We start from the raw sequence: 18,285 nt of genomic DNA on the forward strand, positions 1-18,285 counted from the left end.
CACTTCCTCTGTAGCTGTTACATCTAATTCTGCATTGCCATTGTTCAGCCTTCTTCAAAACGTGTAAACGCTTCCCTCAATTTTGGAATATCCTAGTGGCCAAACATTTTAATCCTGATTCCCATTGCTGTTCTGACATGTTCATTATGGCCTCCTTTTGTGCCAAGAGGAGGTCCACCCTCAGGTGTAGGAGTAACACCTTATATTCTGTCTGAGTAGCCCCCAGCCTGATGGCACAAATATCGATTTCTCCTTCTGGTAAGAGAAATTTCCCTCACTCACCCCTCTTCTTCTATTCCTCACCCTGGCCTCTTACATCTTCTCCTCCAACTTCCTTTTCTCTTATAGTCCACTATCCTCTCCTATCAGATTCCATCCTCTCTAGCCTTTTACATTTCCAACCCACCTAGCTTCACCTCTCACCTTCTAGCTATCCTCCTTCCCCTCCCTCATTCCTTTTTATTCTGGCTTCTTCCCCCTTCCTTTCCAGTCCTGATGAAGGGTCTTGGCTCAAAACGTCGACTGTTTATTCATTTCCATAGATGCTACCTGACCTGATAAGTTCCTCCAGCATTTTGTATGTGTTACCTTCCCATGGAGTTTTGATTTCAGGGAAATGTAGGAGTGAGTAAGAAAGGCAAAGAGATCATTTCAGAATAGCTGAGTGCTGGCTGTTTTACCCTCCCTATCCTCTTCACTCTGTATACTGGATGCCCTTCCACACAGCAGGAAAAAAACTTCAAATTTCAAAGTACATTTATTATCCAGGTATGTATAAATTATATAACCTTGAAATTTGTCTCCTTACAGGCAGCCACAAAGCAAGAAACCCAAAAGAACCCGATTAAAAAAAATAAGACCAACACTCAATGTGCAGAGAGAAAAAAAAGGACACAAATCATACAAACAACAAAAGCGAGCAACAATATACAGAAGCAAATTGAGTCCGTAGACCCAGAGCCCAGAGCAGCTGGAGTAGGTCCGTAGCATTAGTCTCAGTTCATCACACAGTGGGGCACGTTGCTGTGAAGCTCACAGACACGAAGCGCACAGCAGCCGGAGCAGACGCTCAGCCTCAGTGCCACAGAGAGAGAAGTAGCATTTGTAGGTGTGGCATTTTCCTAATCAGTTTATGTTCCTTTAAGTATTGTTATTCAATTGGAGAAATGGTCCTGAAATGCCACGAGGCTCCCAGAGAAAATTCACAATGACAGAATACATGCAACCTACAAGCCTGTGACTTTTTGCATCCTGAGTTCACACCCTGTATGGTCACCCAGTACAGAGGGGATGGATCACTCAGGGGATCTCCTGGTAGGCTTGCTCCTTGGTCTGGTTGGGATTGCTATTCACAGATCCAGACAGAGGGCAGTCAGAGGCTTGAGTATTTTGTAGATAAAAGTAACATTATTTTAATTTGAAATTGTTTATTTTATAGTTTAGTGAATCTCTGATTATTGTGTGTATTTTTCTGAGTAAATAACCTTCTGTATGTTTGTTTTAAAAAAGTGTGAGTGCACATGAATAATGATGGAAAGCATATACACTCTATGAGTATTCAACAAATTCAGGTGGACTAAGCTGACATTACAGTACAGCTCTGAGTTTCTATTTTGGTAAGCAGGCCCCTCCAGGAGATGCATCAGCACCTGGTAATGGAGACTCCAATGCACAGGATCAAAAAATGCAGCAGAGACCAGGCACAAGCTTTCCCGGTATCGAGGACATCTTCAAACAGCAGTGCCTCAGGAAGACAGCATCTATCATTAGACCCAGGATGTGCTGTCTTTTCATTACTACCATCAGGGAAGAAGCACAGGAACCTGAGGGCATTCAACATTTCAAGAACAGCTTCGTCCCCTCTGCCATCAGATTTCAGAACTGTCCATGAGACCTTGAAAACTACCTTGTATTTCTTCTTTTGCACTATTTGTATTTTTATTAACGATTAGCTTTATTAGTCACAGTTACATCAGAACATACAGTGGGATGCGTCATGTGTGTTAAATCAAATCAGTGAGGGTTGTGCTGGGCACCCTGCAAGTGCCACCATGCTTCAAAGCGTGCCCACAACTCGCTAACCCTAATTGTACATCTTTGGAATGTGGTTGGAAACCAAAGCACCTGGGGGAAACCCACGTGGTCATGGTGAAAACGAACAAAGTCGGGATTTGACCCCTGAGCTTGTGGCTGCTGCTGTAACAGTGTTACGCTAACCACTACACTCCCAAGCCATGATTCTATTGTAACTTGGAGATTTATTTTATACTGCATCCACAACAAAAACAACTTTCTCAACATACCTCAGTGATAATAACTCATTTCCATAGATGCTGAGTTGCTCCAGCATTTTGTGTGTGTGAAAGTAAACCTGATTCTGATAACTCTGCCAAACTTGTTCAAGTATGCAATGATTTGTTTGCTTCTGTTTTCAATGAGGCATTGGGTGAAAATGGTGCTGCTGGTCCGTTGGGGCATTTAGTGAGAATGGAGTTTCCTGATTCACCCGTTGCAACCTGCATCCTCTCTTGTTCAGACCTCATGCTTTTCACTTTTCCTTGTATTCCAGCTTCCCGATGCAACCATTGGCTGCAGAGTGAAGCACAATTCTCACTGTCATGGGTTCCCAAGTCAATACGAGCAGGACTGGAATGGGGAACGCAGGCGCGAATGGTTCTTCACTCAACAGAAAGCATCCCAAGAGGTATTTCATGTTGATTTTTGCAAATTTGAATAGAAGCCATAGAATAATTGATAGAGCTCCTGTTTCATAGCTCCAGTGAACTGTGTTCCACTACTGCCTGTTGGAGTTTTTGACATGCTCCAGCATCCTGAATTAATGAGTGGATTAATTAGCAATTCTGAACTGGCCGTAGTGTATAAATGAGTGATAGTTGATGTGAATGTGTAGACAGGGGAAATTGGCGGAAGACTGGAATTATACCCAGAGCTGACATGAACTGAATGGACCAAGCAAGCTCTCTTCAGTGCCATAAGGAAATAGGAATGAACAGTCTGCATCCACCTCAGGAACCAAGAGATATAAGACCCTAAGACCATAAGGCATAATAGCAGAATTAAGCAATTTGGCCCTTCGAGTTTGCTCCACCATTCAATCCTAGTTGATCCTTATTTCCCCAACTCAGCCCCACACCCCAGCCTTCTCCCCATAACATTTGATGCTGTGTCCGATCAAGAGCCTATCAAGCTCTGCCTTAACTACACCCGAAGACATGGCTTCCACAGCTGCTGTGGTAAAAAGTTCCACAAATTCACCACCCTCTGACCAAATAAATTTCTCCACATCTCTATTTTAAATGGACACCTCTCTATCCTGTGACTGTGTCCTCTTGTCCTAGACTTCCCCACCATGGGAATCTACTCTGCCTAGGCATTTCAACATTTGAAATGTTTCAATGAGATACCTCCTCATCCTTCTAAATTCCAGTGAGTACAGACCCAGAGCCATCAAACTTTCCTCGTATGATGACCCTTTTATTCCTGGAATCATCCTTGTGAATCTCCTCTGGACCCTCTCCAATGTCAGCACACCTTTTCTAAGATGAGGGGCCCAAAACTGTTCACAATACTCAAGGTGAGGCCTCACTGGTGTCTTATAAAGCCTCAGCATCACATCCTTGCTCTTGTATTCTAGACATCTTGAAATTCGCTAACATTGCATTTACCTTCCTCACCACCGACTCTACCTGCAAGTTAACCTTTAGGGTGTTCTGCACAAGGACTCCCAATTCCCTCTGCATCTCAGATTTTTGGATTTTCTCCCCACTTAGAAAATAGTTTGCACATTTATTTCCTCTTCCAAAGTGCATGACCATGCATTTTCCAACATCGTATTTCATTTGCCACTTTCTTGCCCATTCTCCCAATCTGTCTGCAGCCTCCCTGTTTCCGCAGCACTACCTACCTACCCCTCCACCAAACTTTGTATCATCTGCAAACTTGGCAACAAAGCCATCCATTCCATCATCTAAATCATTGATATACAGCATATAAAGAAGCGGTTTGAACACTGACCCCTGCGGAACACCACTAGTCACTGACAGCCAACCAGAAAAGGATCCGTTTATTCCCACTCGCTGCCTCCTACCAATCAGCCAGTGCTCTAAATACACCAGTAACTAATGCCTCCACAATCTTTACCGCTACCTCTTTCAGAACCCGAGGGTGCAGTTTATCTGGCCTGGGTGACTCAGGTCTTTCAGGTTTTTGAGCACCTCCTCCCTTGTAATAGTAACTGCACTCACTTCTCTTTCCGCACACCCTTCAATATCTGGCATGCTGCTAGTGTCTTCCACAGTAAAGACAGATGCAAAATACTTAATTAGTTCATGCACCATCTCCTTGTCCCCTGTTATTATTTCTCCAGCATCATTTTCTAGTGGACCTATACCCACTCTCATCTCTCTTTTATTTTTTACATACTTGAAAAAGCTTTTACTATCCATTTAAAGTTGTTTGTTCATTTGCTTTCATATTTCATCTTTTCTCTCCCAATGATTCTTTTAGTTGCTCTCTGAAGGGTTTTAAAAGCTTCCAGATCCTCTATGTTCCCACTAATTGTTGTTTAGTTGTTTATGCCCTCTCTTGTGCTTTTACAATAGCTTTGACTTCCCTTGTTAGCCACGGTTGTACTATTTTGCCATTTGAGTATATCTTTGTTCTTGGAATACATCTATCCTGCGCCATCCTCATTTTTCCCAGAAACTCACACAATGGCTGCTCTGCTGTCATCCCTGCCAGCATCTCCTTCCAATTTACTTTGGCCAGTTCCTTGCTCATACCACTGTAATTTCCTTTACTCCACTGAAATACTGCTACATCAGACTTTACTTTCTCCCTATCAAATTTCAGGATGAACTTAATCATATTGTGTTCACTGACTCCTAAGGGTTCTTTAACCTTAAGCTCCCTAATCACCTTCGGTTCATTACATAACACCCAATCCAGAATAGCTGATTCCCTAGCAGACTCAACAAAAACCGCTCTAAAAAGCCAACTTGTAGGCATTCAACAAACTCACTCTCTTGAGATCCATTTCCAACCTGATCTTCCCAATCGACCTGCATGTTGAAATCTCCAGGACTATCATAACATTGCCCTTTTGACACACCTTTTCTATTTCCTGTTGTAATCTGTGATCCACATCCCAGCTACTGTTGTGAGGCCTGTATATTCTGTAACTGCCATCAGGGTCCTTTTACACTTGCGGTTTCTTAACTCACCCCACAAGGATTCAACATCGTCCAATCCTATGTCACATCTTTCTACTGATCTAATGCCATTCTTTACCAGCAGAACCGCGCTACCCACTCTGCCGACCTTCCTATCCCTCCGATACAATGTGTAACCTTGGACATTCAGCTACCAATTACAACCATCCTTCAGCCACGATTGGGTAATGGCCACAACATCATACCTGACAATTTGTAATAGTGCAACAAGATCATCCACCTTATTTCTTATACCCCGTACATTGAAATATAATCCTTTGAGTGCTGCATTTGCTATCCATTTTGATTTTGCATCCCTAATGCACTGATGCTTAATCTGCTAGCTGCAATTTTGTCCTATCATCTGCCTGCCCTTTCTGACAGTCTGACTGAACACTATCTTTGCTTTTTTACCATCCGTCCTATCCTGAGTCCCTTCACTCCGGATCCCACTCTCCTGCCAGATGAGTTTAAAACATCCCCAACAGGTCTAACAAACTATCCCGTGAGAATATTGGTTCTCCTTGGAATTAGGTGCTACCCATCACTTTTGAACAGGTCATACCTCCCCCAGAAGAGATTCCAATGATCCAAGAACATGAAGCCCTGCCGTTGCACCAGCTTCTCAGCCACGTATTTATTTACCAAAACATCCTGTTTCTACCCTCACTGGCACGTGGCACAGGCAGCAATCCAGAAATTACTACCCGGAAGGTCCTGCTTCTCAGCTTTCTGCCTAGTTTTCTAAATTATCTTTTCAGGACATCTTTGCTTTTCCTTCCTGTGTCATTGGTACCATTATGCATCAAGACATCTGGATGCTCTCCCTTCTCCTCCGAAATCTTGTGTTCACAATCCGAGACATCCCTGACCCTGGCATCTGGGAGGTAACATGCCATCCAGGTGTCTCGTTCATGTCCACAGAATCTGCTGTCTGTTCCCCTGACTATTGAGTTCCCTATCACTACCGCCCCCCGGCTTCTCCCTCTTTCCCTTCTGCACTACGGACTCATGCTCAGTACCAGTAACCTGGTCTCTGTGGCATTCCCCTGGGAGGTCATCCCCCACAACAGTATCCAAAATGGTCTACTTGTTTTTGAGGAGAATGGCCACGGGGTGACTGTTCTCATTTGCATTTCTCCTGACTGTTACCCAGATATTCACATCCTGCAACTTCGAGGTGACTACTTCCTTGCAACTCTGATCGATTGGCCGTGGCTATCCCTCAAGGTCGAGGATGATGGTCTTCGTTCTGTTGATCTACTTATGGGCTCTCAAGTGGCTTATGAGTCCAATCTTAGATTTGAAAGTTCTTCCGCATTCAGGACAGGTAGTTCCAGATGGCAGATCAGGCTTTGGTTGTTGCTGCCTCTCTTTCCATTTTCTTCTCTTTTCTTCTAATTCTGCACATCTGTTGGCTTTGAAAGTTGCTGTTCCTTCTCCGATGATGGCTTGCCAGAGTTTCCTGTCCTTGGCATTGGTTTCCCAATTGTTGATGTCGATGTTACATTTCTTCATGTTGGCTTTTAAGATGTCTTTGAATCTCTTCTGTTGTCCGCCTCTTTTACGTTTGCCTTCTTTAAGCTGGGAGTAGAAGATTTGTTTCGGCAGACGGTCGTCTTTCATGCGAACAACATGACCGCTCCATCTTAGTTGGTTCTTGATGACATAGGTTTTCGCGAAACAACCCTGGAAAACGTGGACCACTTTCCGTATCTTGGAAGTCACCTCTCCTCCAATGTCGACCTTAATGACGAGATCCAACATCGTCTTAAATGCGCTGGAGCAGCTTTTGGGCGTGTCTGAACAAGAGTCTTTCATGATCGTGACATCCGAACAGACACCAAAATGTTAGTGTACAAAGCAGTGGTAATCCCCACGCTCCTGTATACATCAGAAACCTGGACAACATACCGATGACATCTGAAGTCACTTGAAAAGTTCCATCAACGCTGTCTTTGAAACATCTTAAATATTAGATGGGAAGATAGAAAAACCAACGTCAGTGTGCTAAATGAAGCAAAAACAACAAGCATTGAAGGCTACGTCATCAAGAACCAACTGATCGATTATCTCCTCACTCTCCAGTACAAGCCGAAGGTTATCCAGCTGCTGCTCCAGATGCCTGACACAGTCCTCAAGGAGCTGCAGCTGGATGCACTTCATGCAGGTTTAGTTCCCTGGGAGACTCTGGGACTGCTAGGACTCCAACATCCAGCACGAAGAACACGCAACAGCCATTTACTACACTAGGGACAGTAAGGGAAAGAAAATGGAACCTTTACAGAAGCATACCCAGAGCCAATGCCTCTTTCGAGCTGAAGCCTCCTTTGAGCCAAAGCCTGACACTCCTACTCTCACTAATGCCCTGCTCCCAACAATCGTCACCCCACTTGTCCCTTCTGTACTTTTAAACAAGCGTCACCAATGCCCATGATCAAGATATCAGTGATAGTGCTTATGTATTTAATATTTCAGTAATATTGTAAATATATTGTTTGATTAAGCATTCTTGTTCATTTAAATAATTCACTACAAGTTACATGTAAAAATACATGAACTGTATACATCATGATTCTGCCACCTGATACGTGCGTGCCTCCCTTGAAGTAAAGAATGGAGTTAGACACACATTTTGGACTCCCTTGTTTTTATTTTCATTAATTTTATGTTTTGCAATTACAAAACATAATGATACTGGCAACACTGATATTTTGATTCTATCTCTTGCCTCTTGAGATGTATGCAGAGCAGAACAGAGATGTAGGAAGGAAAACCAATGCTGGTAAATAATACATCCTTTGGCAGCTGGGCTGAATGTAAGAAAACAACAGCATTGACAGTGGTAACTGAGAGGAAGACATTATGTGGAATATGACAAGTCAAGGAATATTCAGCAATCAATATGTTTCTTTCTTGAATTAGGCTCAACAGTGGCCCTGCTGTGTAGTCTTCCCCTGACTCTCCAGTGAGTCTTGTTTGAATTTCTCGGTCAGACTTGCACTTCTCTGAAAATTCTGTAGAAGGTGGATGAATGGGGTTTGTGGCCTGCTTTTATTCTGGGTGAAGACCCTTGCTGGGCGTAATTAAACATTAAAGGTTAGCTTTATTTGTCAAACCACAAGATCAAGGTTACCTATGCCTACTCATGCTGTTTCTATGCCTGATGTGAGAACCTGTACACTGGATAGAAGCTTCCTTCACTGTGCTATCAGAATGTGGAACAGCCTTCCAGATGCTGTGGTTGGAAACATCTGCGACGATGGGGTCCAAGCCTTCAAGAGTCGAGTGCACAAACACCTATCATCTCTGGGAGGGAAGTCACATGCTTCTTCATAAGCTCTCATGAAAGGGACCAGGATGGCAGTGCTTGGTTGTTGATAGGTAGGGTTAGTACTTGACTTTCAAGAGCACTTGTGAGTTATGTTCCGGCTGGACTTAGTCCTTAAACTGCTGGAGAACAGTAAGGACAGAACAGGTGCTGTTTTCTCCCGGTAGGGATTAGTTTTTAGTTCCAAGTGCTCCTGCCACGTTTTGTCACCCTGCAACCTTATCCTTCAATCTCTTTGAATTATGGAGGACAGCATGTGTATAAATGTCTCTCTCCAGCAGACTTCATCATGATCATCATGACTCCAGTATTTCTACTATCTTTAATGTTTTTTAATTGTACACATGATTTTTTTTTGTGTTCTATCGCTGAGCAGCTGTGAACCATCTGATTCGCCTATCAGAGTTCTCTTTGAGAACTAGTTGACTTGATCAGTATTTCTGATCTGGCTATTGTTCACGATTGCACTTAAATAAAAAAAATGTACAAGCACTGAAATGTGTCATTTCCATCAATGACCATCACGGTCTGAGAATGTACTGGGGGCAGCCCAGTGTGTTGATGTGTTTCTACCACCAACACAGCGTCTCCTCAACTTACTAACCCATATATCGTTGGAACGTGGGATGAAACCAGAGCACCAGGAGGAATCCCACACAGTCACGGGGAGAACTTACAAACTCCTTACAGACAGAAGATGGCATTTGGGCTTTTATTTTAATTTGATATCATTAGGAACCAAGGTGGAGGTCCTGGGTCAATACCGTACCCTCTGCCCCATGATAGTTCCCTCACAGTTTCTTCTTCTGGTCGTTGATTGATCTTCCTATGGGATTCAGGGAAAGTTACATGTAACAACAATTATCCACCAACTCCATAAGGTAGGATCAAATTCAAAATAAGAATGGAAAAATAAGGTTCAAGGTTCAAAGTTCAATTTTGGAATAAACAGTCTGCATTCAGGTTATGAACCAAGAGACAGAATCAAGATATCACTAATACTTTGATTCCATCTCTTGCCTCTTGAGGTGAACACAGACCAGAGCAGAGATGTAGATAGGAAAGACATTCAATAATGGAAAGGAATATCAAAACACATAGGATAGCCAATTGGGAATAGCATGCCCCACATGCAAAGATATTGCTTCTTAATTTTCAAGCCACTGATCGCTCAGTTTGGAAGTTGAGACTCTCTTTGTCTTGCCATGAATGACAAAATTGTGATTAGAAAGCATTCCGCAAACCCACACAATCAGCAGGGGAAGCTGTGCATGGAAGGTAGTGATACAGGTCGTAATTTCACATCACCAGCCTACACATCAAATCAGAACAGCTGTGTAATGCAGGAGTGGGCTTGAAAAATTGCCCTTCAGCAAGCCGGCCAGGGAAATGCAACTTACTCTGAATCAAGACTGAAGCAGAAAAAAAGGTTATGTCGTTGGTTCAAAGATCAAAGTAAATTTGTTATCGAAGTATGTATATGTCACCATATACTATCCTGAGATTTGTTTGCTTGTGGGCATTCACAGTAGAACAGAGAAATACAATAGAAGCAATGAAAATTGAACACACATAATCCAATGTTCAGAAGAAGACGAACTGTGCAAATGCAAAATAATAATAATAATAATAATAAATACATAGTTAAATTGATAAACAAATAAATACACAAAGAAACAAGTAAAGAAAGAATACCAAGAACATGAGTTGTGGAGTTCTTGGAAGTGAATTAGTCGGTTGTGGAATCAGTTCAGAGTTGAGGTGAGTGAAGTTATCCACGCCGGTTCAGGATTCTGATGATTGAAGAGTAATATCTGTTCCTGAACCTGGTGGTGTGGGACCTGAGGCTCTTGTACCTCCTTCCCGATGGCAGTATCTTAATCATCCAGGGAGCTGGTAGTTTTACTTAGAGATTTTTTGGGATATTTCATAATTCTATAGCCCCTAAGGATATTGCCCTAGTTGTTTGCTATATATAAATATGTGTAATACAGTTTATATCATTTATTAACACATCCTTTGTTTCATATGACAAGGAGTGACAGGTTACTGAACTTGCATCCAAACTCCTTGATCCATGACATTATTTGAAATTATACCATGGCAAATGGAGAAGTTAAATGAATTTGAATTAAAAAGTTTGCCCTCAGTAATGATGGTTAGAGAACTACTAGTTTCAATTAAAAACTCATCTGGTCTAATGTCTTCAAGCAAGAAAAACTAGCTTTTCCCACTCTCATCTACACATTCCTATTCAGGTTCAGGTTCAGATTTAATTATCACATGTACATCGAAATATGCAGTGAAATGTGTCCTTTCTGTTAACAACCAGCACACCCAAGGATGTTACAAACAGAAGAGATTCTGCATATGCTGAACACGCACAAAATGCTGGTGGAACTCAGCAGGTCAGGCAGCATCCATGGAGATGAATATATAAGTCGATGTTTTGGTCTGAGACACTTCGTCAGGCCTGGGTGAAGGGTTTCAGCCCAAAATAGTTACTATTTATTCACCCTGACCTGCTGAGTTCCTCCAGCATTTTGTGTAGGTTACCCAAGGTTGTGCTGGGGGAAGCCTACAAGTATCAGCACACAACACACACAAAACGGTGGAGGAACTCAGCAGGCCAAACAGAGTAACGTCTGTTTGTTCTTTTCCATAGATGCTGCCTGGCCTGTTGAGTTCCTCCAGCATTTTGTGTGTGTAGCTTTGGATTTCCAGTATCTGCAGATTTATCACCATGTATTCTGGTGAAAACATAGTAACAACAGCAAAACAGACCCCTTTCCCATCACCAGCCCGCTTTCACATTCAGACAGCCAGCCTCTGCGCATCTTGTTCTTGGCCCCAGATTCTGACACTATGGCGTTTACTCAGTTCAGGGGATTGGGGATAGGAAATAAAGATTACTCTTGCCAGTGTTGTTCACTCTGGTAAACTATTAAATAATAAAAATGAGGTACTTCATAATTTTGCGTCAAGATCAGTCAGAACAATTATCAGGATTGAAATAGATGTTTTCCTCAGAATATCAGGCTTTCATAGTGAAGTACAACACTAAATCGGAATGGATTGTGATCAGCAATTTGTTTAGAAATTAGAAATAATTTGGAAATTATTTGAAAGATGATGAGGGGCATAGAGAGAGAAGATAATAGGTAACATTTCCCCATGGAGAGATATCTAAGTCCAGAGGGTACACGTTTAGAGTCAGCAGAAGCAGATTCAAGTGCGATGTGAGAAATGCAAAAGATTCTGCCAATGTTGGAAGTCCAGAGCAACACAGACACACAATGCAGGAGGAACTCGTTAGATCAGGCAGCATCTGTAGAGGGGAATAAGCAGTCGATGTGTTGGGCCAAGACACTTCATGAGGACAGTGAGTTTTTTTCATTACTTTATAGCTTCTCATCAGTTGGCCTTCATAAATAAAAGTACTGAGTATCAGAGATGAGATGTTATGTTGAACTTGAATAAAACATTGGTGAAGCCTAATTTGGAGTTGTGTGCAGTTTTGGTCACCTACCAAGGTTGAAAGGGTACAGAGACCATTTATAAGAATGTTGCCAGGACTGGAGGACCTGAGATGGAAAGATTGAATAGTTTAAGTGTATATTCCTTGGAATGTAGAAGATTTGATTGAGGTATACAAAATTACAAGGGATATAGATAGGGTAAATGCAAGCAGGCTTTTTCCACTGAGGTTGGTTGGGACCACAACCAGGGGCCATGGGTTAAAGGGGAAAGGTGAAAAGTTTAAAGGGAACATGATGGGAAGCTGCATTACTCAGGGGGTCGTGAGAGTGTGGAATGATCTGCCAGTGCAAGCGGTATATGTGATTTTGATTTCGATGTTTAAGAGGGTGTGGAGGGCTGTGGTCCAGGAGCAGGTAGATGGGAGTAGATAGTTTAAATGGTTCAACATGGACTAGATGGACCAAAGGGCCTGTTTCTGTGTTGTACTTTTCCATGACTATGACTGTATTATCAATGATTTTGTTTCACAGAAGATGTTTGGAATCTGGAGTGTACTACCTAACTATGTAGTTGAGTCAGGTACTTTCACAACAGTTAATAAGTGTACAGGTAAACAATTGAACCACCAAGGCACAAAAGACTATAGATCAAATACTGGCGAAGTAAATGAAATTTGTTTATTATTGTCACATGTACCAACGTCCAGAGAAAAGCTTCATTTTGCAGGTTACAGATCATAACCTCACATCAGTGCATTGAGTTAGTAAAAGGGAAAAGCAGTAACAGACTGCAGAATGAAGTGTTGCAGGTACAGTGTAAACAGACAGTAAGGTGCAGGATCACGAACGAGGTTGATTGTAAGATCAAGAGTCCATCTTATCATAGAAAGGGTCCATTGAATGGTCTTATGATGCTGGAATAGAAGCTGTTCTTGTGCATCGTGGTTAGCTTCTAACCCACTGTTATAAGACAATCAAATGACCATAAGACAGAGGAACAGAATTAGGCCATTCTGCCCATTGATCTTGCCCCACCATTCCATCATGGATGATTTATTCTCCCTCTCAACCCCATTCACCTACCTCTCCCCTTAACCTTTGATGCCTTTACTAATCAAGAGCCTATTAATCTTCATTTTAAATTACCCAATGCTTTGACCACCACAGCTGTCTGTGGCAATGAATTCCACAAATTCACCACCCTTTGGCCAAAGAAATTCTTCCTCATCTCTTTTCTAAAGGGATGTCTCTCTACTCTGAGGCTGTGCACTGTGGTCCTAGACTCCACCACACCTCCCCCCCCGCCCCCACCGATTATAGGATACATGCACGGTATCTAGGCCTTCAGGACATCAATCTCTTAGATGTGTGGTGTTCAATGTGCAATTGGAATACAAAACAGAATACAAAAGAAATGCTTCAATAAGATTTTAAAAACATGACAGATGCAATTTAATGTGGATAAATGTGAAGTTATCCACTTTGGTGGCAAAAATAGGAAAACAGATTATTATCTGAATGGTGGCCGATTAGGAAAAGGGGAGGCGCAACGAGACCTGGGTGTCATTATACACCAGTCATTGAAAGTGGGCATGCAGGTACAGCAGGCGGTGAAAAAGGCGAACGGTATGCTGGCATTTATAGCGAGAGGATTCGAGTACAGGAGCAGGGAGGTACTACTGCAGTTGTACAAGGCCTTGGTGAGACCACACCTGGAGTATTGTGTGCAGTTTTGGTCCCCTAATCTGAGGAAAGACATCTTTGCCATAGAGGGAGTACAAAGAAGGTTCACCAGATTGATTCCTGGGATGGCAGGTCTTTCATATGAAGAAAGACTGGATGAACTGGGCTTGTATTCGTTGGAATTTAGAAGATTGAGGGGGGATCTGATTGAAACGTATAAGATCCTAAAGGGATTGGACAGGCTAGATGCGGGAAGATTGTTCCCGATGTTGGGGAGGTCTAGAACGAGGGGTCACAGTTTGAGGATAGAGGGGAAGCCTTTTAGGACCGAGGTTAGGAAAAACTTCTTCACACAGAGAGTGGTGAATCTGTGGAATTCTCTGCCACAGCAAACTGTTGAGGCCAGTTCATTAGCTATGTTTAAAACGAAGTTAGATATGGCCCTTGTGGCTACAGGGGTCAGGGGGTATGGAGGGAAGGCAGGGTTCTGAGTTGGATGATCAGCCATGATCATAATAAATGGCGGTGCAGGCTCGAAGGGCCGAATGGCCTACTCCTGCACCTATTTTCTATGTTTCTATGTTTCTATCTTTGCAAATAAGAATCCATATATAACTCAGATTCCACTTTGCCCTCATCTGATACAACCTGAATCTGACAGAAGAATGGTAAATTATGAGTTTGCAAATCAGTTGGGAGCCAAGGATGTTGGGAATAGCAAGGGTTCAGCACTGTGAGAGGGATGTGGGACAGGTGGCAGAGAAGGAGTGCCAGAGGAGGGGCTGACTTGTGTACAGATATATCCAGTCCTGAGACACCAGGCAAAAACATTTGATTCCAAATGACTGGTTTATTGATCACTACAGAGTGTCTCCCTGCTGCTTCCCATTCCCTCCCCTCTCCCTTCCGCTTTTCCCAACCATGATCCCCCACTCCCTGCTCCCTTCCCACAATAGAGACCCATGTCAGAATCAGGTTGATCATGTGTCATGAAACTTATTTTTTTGCAGCATCAGTATAGTGCAATACATAAAATTAATACAGTACTGTGCAAAGAGACATAAATGGTCTCCTTACACGAGGAAATCTGCAGATGCTGGAAATTCAAGCAACACACATCAAAGTTGCTGGTGAACGCAGCAGGCCAGGCAGCATCTCTAGGAAGAGGTACAGTCGACTTTTCGGGCCGAGACCTGCTCCCTGACGAGTCCTGATGAAGGGTCTCGGCCCGAAACGTCGACTATACCTCTTCCTAGAGATGCTGCCTGGCCTGCTGCGTCCACCAGCAACTTTGATAAATGGTCCCCTTGTACAGTAAGGTGGACTGTTGACTTTAGAATAGAAAGATGCTTGAGGTTCAGTATGTTCAATGTAAATTTATTATCAAAATAATATCATCCCCATGTACTACCCTGAGATTCATTTTCTTGCGGGAATTGATAACGCTATAGAATAAATGAAATACTGCACACAAGGCAGACAAACGTGCAGTGTGCAAAAAAAAACAACAAAATGTGCAAATACAAAAAAAGGAAAAAATAAGACAGTAATTAAGTAATAAAATATGGTAAATTGTGGCCCAGAAGGCCTGTTCCTATGCGGAATGACTCCATGATGCACTAAGAAATGTAATTCAAAATTTCGTTTTGTTTCTCCATTCCAGAACTATTCTGTGCTGAACCTGGGGCCGTCCTCTTCAGTAATTACCATAAACAATTCAATGTACTGGCAGGACTTTGAGGAAGCCTGCGTCTATGAATGCCTGGATGGTAAAGACTGTCAAAGCTTCTTCTGCTGCCACAAGGAATGTAAATCCGGCTTGTGGCGAAAAGGACGGATCCATGTAGATATTTTGAAATTAGACACATATTCACGTGTGTTTTTTCCTACAACGTTTTTGCTATTTAATCTCATCTACTGGGTTGGATACCTCTACCTTTAAGTTTCTGCCTGTACCAATGAAGACTTCCTTCATTGACACTTGTCCTGTAACTCTGTCGGAAAAAGTGGAACTACCTGAGGTGAAGTAACATCTGTTCTTTATTTTTACCTCCCATTACATTAATTGCAAATTCGTTACAAAATGGCGGATGGAAGCAAAGAGCAGAAGGTGTATATAGCTGACAAGGTGTCTCTCCAAGGTTGTCAGCTGAAACGCTTTTTTTTTGGACAATCTTGAAGTGAATGGACTGACCCCGCTGAATTGATGAATTATAGCCTTAGTTTTGCATTCGGCAGCAATTTTTAGTAACTATTCACGAGCCTGTTGGATAGTCAGAAGAGCCTTGACTTTTAAATAGCTGCATGAAGAAAACAAAAAATTAGCTATGAGCAAACTAGGCCAAAACATATTCCTCTTCCCAAGCTAATTAGAGTAAGCGAAGGCATTTCTGGCCATAGCAACCGATGAAAAGAGTTTCTTTTAGGTCTAAATTACAGATGATTCATGCAAATCTATTTGTATCTGACACAACAGGTGTCGACAGGTGAAAGCAACATTTTCTTTGGGGGTGAAAAAAATCTAGGTGTATGCTGTGTCTGTTCATGAGCAAAACTTCAAAACAATGTTGGGTGAATAAAGTGTTAGACTGTATGGAAAATTATACAGCACTTCATATTATGTGGGTTTAATTTGGTAGTATGATGTTAGAGGTGACTGAGTTAAACTAGCTGAAAATATTGATGAAATATTATCTAGGTAAAAGATGGTTCATTCGCCATCCATTCATTCTTAGCAACGATCACAATTCTGCTTAACCCTTTGAGGACTGAGTTGGTATTCGCACAACCAGATTTTACAAAGAGCCACACCTAGGTCCATGTCCTGGAGAATTTCGGAGCTTTATCAGTGGATCGAAGGAACATATCCCACATCACCAAAGTGTACCTAGGCTTGAAGGCATCAACATGATAGTTTGAATGCATCTGTGGAGGTATCATGTACCACTTGGAGAAAGAGGCGAAGAGAATGGGAAAAACAATTAAATAAATCCTTCAAATGCTACAATGACACACACGTTGTCATTATATTAGCCATCATCTTTGTTCCAAAAATCACCACGGAAAAAACCTTTGAGTCGTCAAAATTGCACAATATCTAAAATAACATATATAGAAATGGAGGTTGGAGGAGGAATGAACTGGATGACATGAGGGCATTGATAATGAAAATATCAATCAGGGATAAAAAGCATACATGAAGAGTAACAGAAACAGAAACATAGAAAGCCTACAGCACAATACAGGCCCTTCGGCCCACAAAGTTGTGCTGAACATGTCACTATCTTAGAAATTACTAGACTTCCCCATAGCCCTCTATTTTTCTAAGCTCCATGTACCTATCCGAAAGTCTCTTAAAAGACCCTATTGTATCAGCCTCCACCACCGTTGCCGGCAGCCCATTCTACACACTCACCACTCTCTGAGTAAACAACTTAACCCTGACATCTCCTCTGTACATACTTCCCAGCACCTTAAACCTGTGTCCTCTTGTGGCAACCACTACAGCTCTGGGAAAAAGCCTCTGACTATCCACACGATCAATGCCTCTCATCATCTTATACACCGCTATCAGGTCACCTCTCATCCTCCGTCGCTCCAAGGAGAAAAGGCCGAGTTTACTCAACCTATTCTCATACGGCATACTCCCCAATCCAGGCAACATCCTTGTAAATCTCCTCTGCACCCTTTCTATGGCTTCCACATCCTTCCTAGAGTGAGGCGACCAGAACTGAGCACAGTACTCCAAGTGGGGTCAGACCAGGGTCCTATATAACTGCAACATTACCTCTCGGCTCCTAAATTCAATTCCATGATTAATGAAGGCTAATACACTGTATGCCTTCTTAACCACAGTGTCAACCTGCGCAGCTGTTTCGAGCATCCTATGGACTTGGACCCCAGGATCCCTCTGATCCTCCACACTGCCAAGAGTCTTACCATTAATACTATATTCTGCCATCATATTTGACCTACCAAAATGAACCACTTCACGCTTATCTGGGTTGAACTCCATCTGCCACTTCTCAGCCCAGTTTTGCATCCTATCAATGTCCTGTTGTAACCTCTGACAGCCCTCCACACTATCCACAATACCTCCAACCTTGGGTCATCAGCAAACTTACTAACCCATCCCTCCACTTCCTCATCCAGGTTACTTATAAAAATCATGAAGAGTAAAGGTCCCAGAACAGATCCCTGAGGCACACCACTGGTTACCGACCTCCATGCAGAATATGACCCATTTACAACCACTCTTTGCCTTCTGTGAGCAAGCCAGTTCTGGATCCACAAAGCAATGTCCCCTTGGATCCCATGCCTCCTTACTTTCTCAATAAGCCTTGCATAGGGTACCTTATCAAATGCTTTGATGAAATCCATATACACTACATCTACTGCTCTTCCTTCATCCATGTGTTCAGTCACATCCTCAAAAAATTCAGTCAGGCTCGTAAGGCACGACCTACCCTTGACAAAGCCATGCTGACTATTCCTAATCATATTATGCCTCTCCAAATGCTCATAAATCCTGCCTCTCAGGATCTCCCCCATCAACTTACCA

General features: G+C 42.5%; 1 protein-coding gene across 1 annotated transcript in view; it reads left to right on the forward strand.

The window, feature by feature from the left end:
- The window catches only part of LOC134349733 (gamma-aminobutyric acid receptor subunit gamma-3), a 771,468-nt gene extending 754,763 nt beyond the window's left edge, over positions 1 to 16,705 (forward strand). The window contains exons 9-10 of the mRNA XM_063054505.1: positions 2,570 to 2,704; positions 15,388 to 16,705. Of these exons, the coding sequence (XP_062910575.1) occupies positions 2,570 to 2,704; positions 15,388 to 15,666 (414 nt within the window). The 3' untranslated portion in view covers positions 15,667 to 16,705. The remainder of the gene's footprint in view (positions 1 to 2,569; positions 2,705 to 15,387) is intronic.
- The last annotated feature ends 1,580 nt before the right edge of the window (positions 16,706 to 18,285 follow it).

Source organism: Mobula hypostoma, chromosome 7 (genome assembly GCF_963921235.1).
Source record: "Mobula hypostoma chromosome 7, sMobHyp1.1, whole genome shotgun sequence".
In the NCBI taxonomy this organism is placed as follows: domain Eukaryota; kingdom Metazoa; phylum Chordata; class Chondrichthyes; order Myliobatiformes; family Myliobatidae; genus Mobula; species Mobula hypostoma.